This window comes from Setaria viridis, chromosome 1 (assembly GCF_005286985.2).
Source record: "Setaria viridis chromosome 1, Setaria_viridis_v4.0, whole genome shotgun sequence".
NCBI lineage: Eukaryota > Viridiplantae > Streptophyta > Magnoliopsida > Poales > Poaceae > Setaria > Setaria viridis.
The window spans coordinates 9,208,577-9,220,613 of record NC_048263.2 but is presented as its reverse complement, the minus strand read 5'-3'; the positions used below and the strand labels follow the sequence as shown (position 1 = coordinate 9,220,613).

Below are 12,037 nucleotides of genomic sequence, written 5' to 3'. Positions count from 1 at the left end.
GCAAGGAGAATTTAGATTATCTTAGGCCCAAGAACCATGCATCATGTGTAGGCTAAGCGAGCAATGAATCATAAATTCTTCAAAGTTTGAAGCACCTGGTCTATCTAAGCTTTTTCATCTCGCTTACACGGAAAATTTATCCCTTGGCTCAGCCATTTTCAGATTCCTCCGAAAGTTGTCCAAAGGTACAACTTCCTTCCTCTGGAAAGTTTCTTTTGCCACTTCATTGCAAACGGTGAGAGATAAAACCTTTCAGGGGAACGCGATTCCTACAGCTCCAACAAAAAGCTAAGGATTACTTGCATGCAGCTCCAACAAAAAGCTAAGGATTACTTGCATGGCTCCAAAGTAGCTGGATACATGGTATATAGTACAATTGGCAAAAAATAAATATGAAAAGTAAAAAAGAACACAACGGCTGAAGAATAATAAGGAAACACACTTGTGGTCCAGACCACAAATGGTTGCCTCATCCTGTATAGTAAAAAATCAAGCTCAAATAGATAAGCATGTTCCATGCAAAATAGTTCAGGTGTCCAGTCCAGGAGCCTCTGGAATGGCAACTATGCCGCAAACTCTAGTAACAATCTCTCCTTGCCAAGGTATACATGACAGAAACCTACTTTTGCTCCCAGCCAAATCACATGAAATCGTACTCATCCGGATCATCATAGCCACCACCGCGGCCAGGGATGAAGTCATCGTCTCCTTTCTCGATGTGGAGTTGCTTCTTTTTGGCTCCTGCAAGAAAGAATTTCATTCAGTGAGATGAGCGATAGATTGTTTTCACCAAGTACTGGTTACTATATCCGCGCCATCATAAAGCACATAGAGGAGCCCAAGACTTGTTACCTTGTTTCTTTTTGCCTGCTGCAGCTTCTTTCTCGGCCTTGATCTTCTCATTAGCAATAGCTGTCACAGAGGAAGATATGTCTTTCGCATCCGCACCTTTCAAAGATGTCATGGAAAGTCTCATGACATTTTTAAGTAGACCCATGTAGTGAAAGCTTTTCTGCAAACATCAAACATACAAGGTCAGATCCTGCAGAAAAGGGCAGCAGATACCATAGAGGCATAGCACTGCCAATGTTAAACAGACCTCGTAGGGGCGTAGTTTATTCGCAATAAGCTCTGCATATTCCGCAAAGTCACTCTCAGACTTTGGGATAAACGTATCTAGTGACTTTTGATCGCCGCCCTTTTTTGCAAAAAGTTCTGTGGTTGACTTGAAATCAGCTTCTTCCACAAGCCTGTAACAATTAAACATCGTAACCATGAACAAATTCTATAAGCATGCCAGTATGAATAAAAGTAATGAACGTGTATATCAGAGTTGCAGCACAGAGTTCAAATGAATTTAGCCTGCATGAAGAGCAGATCACATGTTGATGTGCACAAAGTTTCAACATAATGTCCAAAAAGCTAAACAGTTCATAGAAACGACACATACCTCTGTTGGCGAATTTTCTCTGAAGTGGGACTAAGAGGAGGCTCATCTGGTTCTTCAGCACTAGTAGATGCCTGCTGTTTTCCCTTTTTCGCAGGAGCCTTACTGCTAGGTTTCGCGGCAGCCTTTTCTACAGGTGGTGGCTTGGGTTTCTACAAGATGCATTAAAACAAAAAACAGTTTTGAATCAGTGAAAATCCAAAATAAGCTTACTAAGTAGTCGGCATCCAGAAAGCAAGCATACAACTGATAAATATCAGGATCAACATGAAAATGCTGTTCGTATATTAGCATATATCAAAGCCAGCAATAATCACAATGGCTTACCATCACCAATTAACATTTCTGTGGAAGTGTATTTTAATGAGAAACAACTATATTAACGGAAAACCAAATTGCATAATTCAAGCTCCTGAGCCCATGGTCAGATGTTGCTAGTCAACGACTGATGGAATCAGCAACCAATTGAAGGTCAAGTATACAAACAGAATAGTATTATGAACAAGAAATCATCCCTATAATGCAAATTTAAAACATATAGAACTGAGGCATCTAGATCGAGCCTCCACAAAATTATTTCCAAAAGCTAAAGCAACGGAAATAAATATTATTAGTATTATTGATCAAGGCCATTAGGGCAGTTGTGCTTATAGCTGCCACAACTATATACAAGTAACGTTATAAATTTCATAAAAAAAGAACCAAAAAAAGGAATCTATGTGATGCATTAGTTCACAAAGTATGCTTTCAAGCAACATGGGTACAGATTTTTCACTGTACCTCCTCATCTTCTTCTTCCCATGAATCTTTTACGTCATCTTCTTCAACATCTTCATCAGCCCACTGATTTTTAAGTGGCTCTGCTATCACAACAGGTGCAGCTGGCTGAAAATCTTCAGCATCTGAAATGCAGTGTAGATAATATATTCATAAGACACAAGTGCCAGAAATAAACCAACATCATAACTTGATACTTAAATTCAATAGACTATATTGCACAAAGGCACCCATGGGAGGTTTCTCCCTATATACTCACTTTTCTCGGACAAAAAATAACAAGGTTGAATTATCAGACTAAGGACATTGAAAAATTAAGTGAACACAAAAGGCGCCTAAAACAACATTTAGCAGGTGACCTGGTTCTACCTACTTACCACTGCCCTGAACTAAATGAAGACAATTAGAAGCCGTTCCTCATGCTTAGGTGCCAGCCCCAATCATCCAGAACTTTACGTGCCAGACGTTCATCAGAAAATTTGTAGGGGTAACCTTTTTGACTACCACGTTTCTGAGGAAAAAAATATATATACCCTGATAATAACAGATAATCCTATGTGAAGTTCTACATGCAGAAAAAGATGCCAAGTCATTAGTGTTGGGCATAAAACAAAAGACTAGTGATGCCGTATGTGTCTTTTTAGCTGATATACACCGTATACAGGAGATGCAGACGACTGGTGTATCATGCTAGGGTATAGTAAACGGCATTTGCCCAAGATTTAACAGAAGTTATTAACAAATATAAATCCTACGAACCATAAGCCCAAAAACTAAACCCCAAAACCTAACTGTAGATTTGGGGCAGGTTAAGGTCCTTCTGCTTAGGAACACCTAAATTTGACCGAAACAATTGCCCGTGCATTCACAGCCCTCCGCTCGAAAATATTCTCGCAGAAAGGACGCGCGGCGCGGCTTCACGAGGCACGGAAACGGCCGTGTGCGGGCAGGGCCTATCATCACGATTCACGAAACGCGCATCGCGAACACGAACTAGCCGCGTCGGGCGGTGAACACCGCATCGAGAAAAACATCGGCAGAGATTTCCCACGGACGGAACCTACTCGGCCGCAGATCGGAATTCGAGATAGGCGGAGAGAGGAGAGCTCACCCCAGTCCTCCATCGTGGCTCGACGGTCCTCGAGATCCGATCGCTTCGTCGGCGTCGGCGGCGGGGACGACGAGGGGGGGCGCCGGTGGGCGGAGAGGCGGGTGGGGGACGGCGGCTAGGGTTTCCGCTCCTGTGGCGGCGGCGGCGGAAGCGGCGCGGGAGGGGTGGAAGCTTCTCGAGGGTTGTGGAAGTGGGGAACCGAACGAAAGGATGAGTCGAGTCGCGCTCTGCTCTGCTGGCTTGGCTGGCGCTTTGGTTTGGTTTGCTCGCTTCCGGCTTTGTCAGCCTGGTGGTGGTGCTCTCTTCTGAATTTCTGATCTCCCAATTGGACGGTCAAGATCCTCTAGGATATATACGCCGGACAGAAGTTTTAGTCCAATTGGAAGTATTAAATATAAACTAATTACAAAACTAATTGTATGGAGGTTAATTCACAAGATAAATCTATTAAACCTAATTAGACGAATCTATTAAGTCTATTAGTCCATGTAATTAGGCTTAATAGATTCGTCTCACGAATTAGCCTCCACGTGTGTAATTAATTTTATAATTAGCTCATATTTAATCCTCCTAATTAGTATCTAAACATTCGATGTAACAGCAACCAAACAAACAACCCCTGCATGTATAAAAACCCCTGCATGTATAAATTTTAGTATGTGGAACCAAACAAACAACCCCCCTGCGTGTATAGGAAGGTGAATCGGAAACGAACTTTTTTTTTTCTTCCTTTTTGTTGTACACCGGAGTCGAAACGGAGCCGAATTGTTCAGCGTTTGTACACGCTCCGTTTCCATATATCTCTCCGAATACAATTTGGCAAAGACAATTTCAACTATCTATTTCCATCCAGATGTATTTGCAATGTCAATCAAATAAATAAAAATAGTCTGGTGTTTAAAGTTATTTTCGCAAATACAATTTCATTCACCTCGGGCAAATGCAGGAAATGAAATGAGCATACCCAACCCAGAAGCAAATGATCTGGTGTGGTAAGCAGTGACCTTATCTGAAGTAGTGATGTGGTAAGCAGTGATGCACTCATGCCTCACACTAGTACATCTCATCTGATCCTGCACTGCCTTTTCCTTGCACAGGATCTGACCCAAAACACTTTCCCTAACACAATCTGATCTGCAAGTCTGCCATCCATTTGTTTCAATCAATACAAACGGCAGGACCTAATCAAGCTCTCTAGGACTGGAAAGAGTCCGCACTCAACCTGTTTATTTACATTGCAAAACTGAAGGGGAATTAAGCTACTGCTACCGCTACCCGCTACTTCACACCGTTCTATGACTTGAGGACTGCTCCTTCGGTTATCATCCACCCTCCTGATTTCGAGTAGGCCATCTCATAGCGCGTGGTGTACTTTGTGTCGTATGAATCATTGTTCTTAGAGTCTGCCACGTCGGTAAGTTGGCCCACCTCCTCGATTGTCACCTCCACTGTTGCACGTCGGCCGTCCACTGAGACAGTGACGCTGTCGATTGTCACGTCGGACAGCGTGTACTCCCAGAACCAACCATGGCGCTCGATCTCTGTAGCTCGGTCACTCCATACCTTCAGCATATTGCCATCAAGAACCTGTAGGAGTTGGAAACATTAGTACCACTGTATGGCTTCCATCATTGACAATCGCGATATTTACGCGGTGGCAATGAAGTTAAACAAGCATGCTTGACCATTTGAATGTTCCAGCTGTTGTATATATCTTGAACGACTAGGTTACAAACAGTTCGCTTTAGGAGAAATTTCAGTTCCATAATTGCAATAAGAATTTGACAAGTCTCCTTTGCAAAAATAAAAGCTAGCAAACCATTTCTTTGTTAGTCGCCTATCTTTCTAATGGCAAAAGAAAAGACAGTATCTTAGAAGCACTCAGTATCTTCGAAACAAATATCCAGCACAAATACACAATTACTTGAAGCAAGTTTACTGTCGTCTCAAGCTGAAAACACTCAACAGTTATCTCAAAGGCAACAGCACGACCTATAGGACTATATCCTAAGACCTAACTATCTCTAGCAACTCTTGCAATCGGAGGACATGGACTTGCCAGCGAAAAAGGTCAAAATTTTAAACCTCACCTCTTGCAGTGCTGGAACAGAGTGTTCTGGACCCAAAGCCTTGGACTTGATACTCTGCCACTTGCGAACAATATCTTCAGCCAACTTTGCATCCATTCTAGGAAATTCTAGTGGCTCTTCATCTACTGCTGGACCTTCAACAAACAATAATAGAAGGATTAATTTTCATGAAGAACATTACACAATTGATGACTAATATGGTTTTTTAAGTAATTTATGTATACACTTCATGATGTACATTACATGTAGGAATAAGAAGTATTATGGTTCCAGAAACATTTATGTGGAACATTCAGTACATAGCTTTGGCAGAAATATCAATGAAAACCCAATGACTTTAACAAAAGTAATGCTATTCGATCACAAGTTACTCACCACTGACAGAGTCAGCAACTGCCACAGACTCATACTCGCTCCTAACAGCAGGAAGCGACTTCTTACGAGGCAAGCACTTCAGACCTATTACTGCAAATAGTGCAAACAGTGCACCAGCAGAGATAATCTTCAAAGCAGTATTTTTAGAATCATGAATATCATCTCCAGTAACATTTTGTTGGGCAAGGTTTTCAAGAGATTTCTCAATATCATCACTCGGATTATCCTTGTCTGACCTGTCTAGTTGTTCCATCAATGGGAAAACCTTGCTGAATGCTTGAAGAGCACTCGATTTTACCGAACCAAGTGCAGCTGTAGCTTGAGCACCAAGTTTTGCTATGGCAGCAGCTGCAGCCAAATGAGAAGCCCCACCACCTTCCATCCTTTCTAGGTAGCTTAAAACTTTTGGGTCGTCATAATAGTCTCCAAGTCTGAACTGCGTGCCTCGAGTATCTCTGCTCCTTGGAAAAACCTCAGAGACAAGCCAATTCTCCAAAAGCTTGCACAGCCCTGGAAGAAGATCATTCTCTTCATCGATGCTAGAGTTATTCACCACAAACTCAATAATTTTGGGGTCTCTATATGGCGAGGACTCGTTATCAATTCCAAGCCACAATCTGCAATTGCTAATATCTCCCACCAGTAATGAGCAGAGTGCCCGTTCCAATGCAAGGTCCATCTCATTTTCATAAGGATATTGAGAGCCTATATTGAACTTCTGAAGTTGTTCAAAAAGATCATCTGCCATCATGATGAATTGTGGCCTTTTACTTGCAATTGCTTGAGCAATATGTGCAAGGGCCACACTATAGATTTCAAACCATTCAGGTGGTATGCTATTTGGTGTTTTAGAGAAGAAATCCATCTGGGGGTATATAGTAGAAAATGAGTAAAGACTAAAAATTTGTGCTCAAGTAAAATGTAGAAACTACAGCATGCTGTGGCACAATTAGCTTGGTAGATACAAACCTGCTCAGCTGATGTCATCCGCAAAAAGGCCTCATTCATGAATGCCTCACGAGAAAATCCTCCTCCAACAGTAGCGATACCACCTCTGCCAACACTCCACAATATGTTTCTTGCACCTTGCAGACCTTCCTGGCGTTTATTTTTATGTTTTCCATCAATAGGAAGAGCAAGTAGCTCCAGCACACAGCGAGGTGTAATCTCTTCCAAAGTTTCATCAATTTGTGAAAGCAGATCAGGTGCGAGATTGCTTGCACCATCCTCCTAAAGAACAATGTTTCTATCAGCACTGCTTCCAAGATATCTAACCAAGAAAGAACCGACAACCTGATCTTCACACACTGATCTATGCCAAGTTAAAAAAAAATTGATAGCTAAAAGGGAAATATGACTTGAGGCTTATTTGATCATTTAGCAGCTGGTTTTTAGCAGTTTGCATTAACAGAATGATGAGAGGGGAAATTGGAAATACTGAAGCATTTATTATCTCTAAGCAGGGTTGGCTAATAGCTTAATGCCACTTTGGTTTCACATCATAACAGGATAACGGCTATGCCATAATGTTGCTAATGAGTAATGATTAAGACCAAATTGGATTGATTTCAAGCTTTTAAAACTGCCATTGATGCAAGGCCTATAGAGCTCCTAATTAAAGCAATATATATGCATCTGATGCTTACAAAAATAAGGCACTTTGTTTATGAAAAAAAAAATTGGCTATCAGTATTAAGTATCAGCAGCAAGCTTCTATATGGATATAGAACACGCTGATCTACAACCTATGGTCTATTTGGTGCTTACAAACACATGTTACATTAAGATTAATAAACAACTGTGCACAAAGTCACCTTAAGACATATTTGATATGCGACCTTAAAATAAATTAGTTCACCTGCAGGAGCTTGAGTGCCCTCTCGAGCACCTCACAGCAGTGGATTACATCTGGAGGGCTTGCAGCCATTGCGTCCCTTGATAGGTCCACATAAGCCAATGCCATTGCTAGCACCACATCCTGCTTGAACCGCTTAGGTGGACGGTCCTGAAGCAACTGCTCTCCAGTTGCAAGCACTAGCGGTGCCTCCCCAGCCTCCTGAAGTACACAAAGCACACCTGGAACCTGCTTGGCAAGTCACCCAAGAGAGGCAGGGAACAATTATATTATATTCCGGTTCTATTTGAAATTCTAGGAGAGCAGACTGCACTGTTTGTCTGTTTGCTGAGCTACAACCTCACCTTATCCCAGGCAACATCCATGGTGAGTGTTGCATCACGATCCTCGGAAAGTGCGCGATCGTACTCAGTTCGGGAGCTCTGGTTTGTGAGAGTATCATGGGCAAGCTGCAGCATTTGCCGACGCCCAACAAGAGCTTCTGTGCTGTAGCCATACTGTGGTGGCTTGGCTATCCGCGCCTCAAAGGCCCTCCTAATGCCATCACCAAGAAAATGTGGCTCCGCTCCGAGAATCTGAGAATAGCAACACCAACAGATCATGACCCAAATCAAATATGCAGGTATTTTTGTTCAGAGCATTGGAACACAACCGTACAACTCTCTTCGCAGTGGCATTTTTTTCAGAATTAAGTAGGGTGCAATGCAAGTTGCAGGATATGACAGATTTGAAACCCAAAGAACTGGCATTGCTACTAGTCAACTAGCCGTCGAGAAAACAGCAGAAGAATGCAATTTTCGTGGGATTGGAGTAGTCAATAGCCTAGTGACAAACATGAAAATGGAATAACAAACCTAACCTGAGTGCTAAGTTGCAGCTTTCCTATGGCACAGTATTATCCCTGGCTAACAGATTTGACCCCTGTTTCCCTATCAAATGATTACCCCAAATCTGAGCAGAGCTGACCAAACAGATGATTTTCAGAAAATCAAATGAGTGGGTTCTTTTTGTAACAAGCATTGGAATGCAACCATACAACTCTACACAATGCCATCGTTACAGAATTAAGTAGGTTTCAACTTAACTCTACACAAGTGTGCAATTTTTCATGAAGCTGTACCCTGCTGTGGTAGTTAAAAGCCTAGCAACATTCCTGGAAATGGACTAATCAAGTCGAGTGCCGAAGTGCAGCATTCCTACAGAGCAGTACTATCCCCTTGTACGAAGGCTGTTGATAGCCCCAAATCATCCGAGATGCTCACGGAGGAACTGGCGGGACTACTGACCTTGTAGAAGTCAACTGGGAGGGGCAAGGCGCGGTCGGCGGCGTCGGGGAAGACCGGTACGAACGGGGACGACGAGGAGGAGGCCGCGGCCGGCGGGTCGGCGGCGGCGGCGGTGGGGAGGAGGTGGAAGTCGGCGAAGAGGCGGTCGGCCCAGCGGCTGGCGGCGCGGCAGGCGAAGGGGGCGGGCGGCGGCCTGGGGCTCCGGGGCACGGCCGGCGGGAGGGAGAAGGCGAACGGCGCCGAGTTGGGCCGGGCCAGGAGGCTGTGGACCCCCTCCATTGCCGGCGGGGGCGCGGGGGCGGAGGCGGCGAGCTCGTGGGCGAGGGTTTTTGGGGTTGTGGCGGAGGGGAAAGCTGTTTGTTTTGTGCCTTCTTGTTGGTGATTAGCACGCTGGAATGCCAGACTGGGATGTGCCCTGTGTGTCATTGGACTCACTGCTCAGGGCTTTTTCTTTTTGTTTCGGTTTTCTTTTTGGTTTTCACCAGATTTGATTTGCGTTTGCAAACTGGAATTTGTTCCCATCCTTTTTATTGCAGAGTTTTTACTATGTTGCTGTTAAAAATGCTAAGTTGCAGTTTAATTTGATGGAGTTAATTGACAAGAAACCTCTTCAGTCTTTGCCATGATCATCCACACTGATACCACATCCATTACGGTTTTCTATGGCAGCTTCTTCTTAATACCAAGTCGATGGTGCATGTATTTTTACTGTTTTTTTTAAACTACGTATTTTTACTGTTGGTAAGATAGCAAGCTGTCTGTACTTGGTACACTTGACATGCCTAGACTTCGCTAAGGCTTCGAGAGTGTAGTGGAGGAGGAAATCATCAGACGCATGGTAAAATTGAGCCGACAAGCAGATGTTGAGTGTCGAGCTAGCGCCTGCTTGCTTGGGTTGTAGCTTTTCAAATGCTAGTTTTGTTAAATGATAAAAAAAAAACTTATTTCTTTCTTTTTTTGTGAACGAACACAGTACATGCAATAACCTCGTGAAAGCATTCCATACAAGACAACAGATTTCTTCTAAACATATTATACTTATGACTTCTAATACAAACGGAACCTTTTGCTGCCGTAATCCAGTTGCTTGTTCCGGTTTCTGTTGGCCTTTGGTTAGCTCATTATTCAAATGCCCTGATGCGAGTACCAAGTACAAAATCGAGATTGCGCGCCACAAACACGTGCCATTAGTTCTCGCACGTGCTTGTTTTATTTGAAGGCACCTCAATAGAAGCTGGGGATGGTATATATCAAATTCAAAGGGTAATGAAAAAAGTTATGTTTTAAATTTTCGTTTTGAGCACGAATACATAAAATGTATACGTCATGAATTAGTTCCCCACGCCTGCAAACACATATGGACAGCAACAACTACAGTGCTTTTATATGATCCAGGCTCTTAAGAACTTTTTTTCAAAACTTTTTTGGAACTTTTCGAAAAAGAACCTTTTTTTTTGCAGGTACCTACTCTTAAGAACTTGGCACATCCATCCACCATCCAACGTGAAATTTGGCGATTCACGCATCAGCTGAACCAAAACTTTTGTGCTTCAAAACGAGCTCTCACTCGTGCATAAAAAAAAACTTGGAATTTGACAGCCTCACATCACAACCTTATGAACATCGACAGAGGTCAAGAAAACACCCCTGCAGACAGACAGAACGAACTGAACACACACGGCTATCATCAAGTCAACAACCTAAAACTGATGGAAGAGAAGAGACATGCAGAGTGCGGAAGCAGAGGGATGCCCGGCCTTGTCAGCAATCATCATGGCCAGGTAGTGAACTCGAAGACCTTGCCGACGATCTCGAGCCCCGTGGGGATCTGCCAGATGAAGAGCAGGACGTTGATCGTGTTGAGCGCGATGTGCAGGCTCCTGGCCGTCTCGTCCCCCTTCTGCATCGCCGGGACGAGCGCGGCGGCCCCCGCCCACAGCACCGTGATGGCAGCGCCGGCGAAGAGGTGGGGGCCCGGGAAGAGCTTGCCGGTGCGGAACCAGGTGTTGAGCGCGCCGCCGACGGACTCGAGCACGCCGAGGCCCAGCAGGATGGAGCCCGCGTTGAAGTGCCGGTCCCGGAACGACCCCTTGAGCAGCTTCTTCCGCTCCTGCATCAATTCAGTTCACGAGTGCCATCATGCTCGTTTCGTTCCCGCAACAATCGTTTGGATGTAGGAATGCGGTCGGTGTTGTTACCTCGGTGAGCTCCTCGATCTTGATCTCGATCGGCGACTTGGGAGCGGGCGGCGGCGTGGAGGAGGAGGAGGCGTCTCCGGACCCGGCGCCGACCGCGGCGGGCGTGGCCGCGGCGGCGGGCTTGAGCTGCTTCTTGAGGTCGTTGATCTCGTCCTGGATGGTGCGGACCCGGCGCCACTGCCAGCCGAGGTATCCCGCCCAGAGCGTGTAGGCGAAGAGCCCGCCCATGACGAGCGGGTGCAGCAGCGCGAAGCTCCGGCCCTCGAGGATCCCGAACTCGCCCTCCACCGCCAGCGCGTCCGGCGGCAGGGCCAGCAGCAGCGGCACCATGGCCGCCGACGCCGACACCGCCGCGCTGCTCAGCGGTGGAGCGGGCTGCGGCACCTGCTGCCGTTGCTGCCGCTTGGGGCCGCTGCTCTTGGAGGGGGCGGAGGACGCCGAGCAAGAGACCCGGAGCACGCCGGCCCGGACGGCCGCGAGCGGCGGCGCGGCTATGGGTGCAGCGGCGGTGCCGGCGCCCACCATCTCGCGTGCTGTGCTCTGCTTTCCGACGCGGGCGCGATCGAGGCGTGGTGTGGTGTGGCTGACTCTGACTGGTTGGTGGGGATGGAGGGAGGCGGGAGAGGAGATAAGGGGGTGAGGAGAGCCGAGTGGACGAGACAAGTGTGCAGGCGTGTGCAGTGCACGGCTGCTCGCTCGCTCTCTCGGTCTCTCCCGAGGAGCGGAGAAGAGTGTGGGGGGAGGCGAACACGTGGCGCTCGCTCGCGCGCCCGGGCCCAGCGCTTTTTGGTCTCGGCCGGACGATTTCCTCCGGCGAAAGCCGACGAGGCGACGACGACGGCGACGTGGACGGCCGCGCCCTTCAGCCGACGTGGCCGATCTGGGTCACTGTGTTAAG

General features: G+C 45.9%; 3 protein-coding genes across 3 annotated transcripts; all 3 read right to left on the bottom strand.

Moving 5' to 3' along the window:
- Positions 1 to 304: 304 nt before the first annotated feature.
- Positions 305 to 3,591, bottom strand: LOC117841530 (uncharacterized). The gene is made up of 6 exons (XM_034721925.2): positions 3,336 to 3,591; positions 2,228 to 2,349; positions 1,451 to 1,599; positions 1,100 to 1,250; positions 853 to 1,012; positions 305 to 741 (listed from the first exon to the last, which is right to left on the bottom strand). Exons 1-6 carry the CDS (start codon positions 3,346 to 3,348, stop codon positions 641 to 643), a joined length of 696 nt encoding a protein of 231 aa, XP_034577816.1. The 5' UTR covers positions 3,349 to 3,591; the 3' UTR covers positions 305 to 640.
- Positions 3,592 to 4,191: 600 nt separating this feature from the next.
- On the bottom strand, positions 4,192 to 9,319 carry LOC117862890 (protein ACCUMULATION AND REPLICATION OF CHLOROPLASTS 6, chloroplastic). The gene is made up of 7 exons (XM_034746442.2): positions 8,942 to 9,319; positions 8,000 to 8,230; positions 7,659 to 7,883; positions 6,770 to 7,030; positions 5,801 to 6,665; positions 5,426 to 5,559; positions 4,192 to 4,922 (listed from the first exon to the last, which is right to left on the bottom strand). The coding sequence occupies exons 1-7, from the start codon at positions 9,218 to 9,220 to the stop codon at positions 4,629 to 4,631; spliced, it is 2,289 nt and encodes a 762-aa protein (XP_034602333.1). The 5' UTR covers positions 9,221 to 9,319; the 3' UTR covers positions 4,192 to 4,628.
- A 1,152-nt stretch (positions 9,320 to 10,471) lies between these two features.
- LOC117853856 (uncharacterized) lies at positions 10,472 to 11,828 on the bottom strand. The gene is made up of 2 exons (XM_034736170.2): positions 11,140 to 11,828; positions 10,472 to 11,051 (listed from the first exon to the last, which is right to left on the bottom strand). Exons 1-2 carry the CDS (start codon positions 11,662 to 11,664, stop codon positions 10,713 to 10,715), a joined length of 864 nt encoding a protein of 287 aa, XP_034592061.1. The 5' UTR covers positions 11,665 to 11,828; the 3' UTR covers positions 10,472 to 10,712.
- Between the last annotated feature and the right edge of the window lie 209 nt (positions 11,829 to 12,037).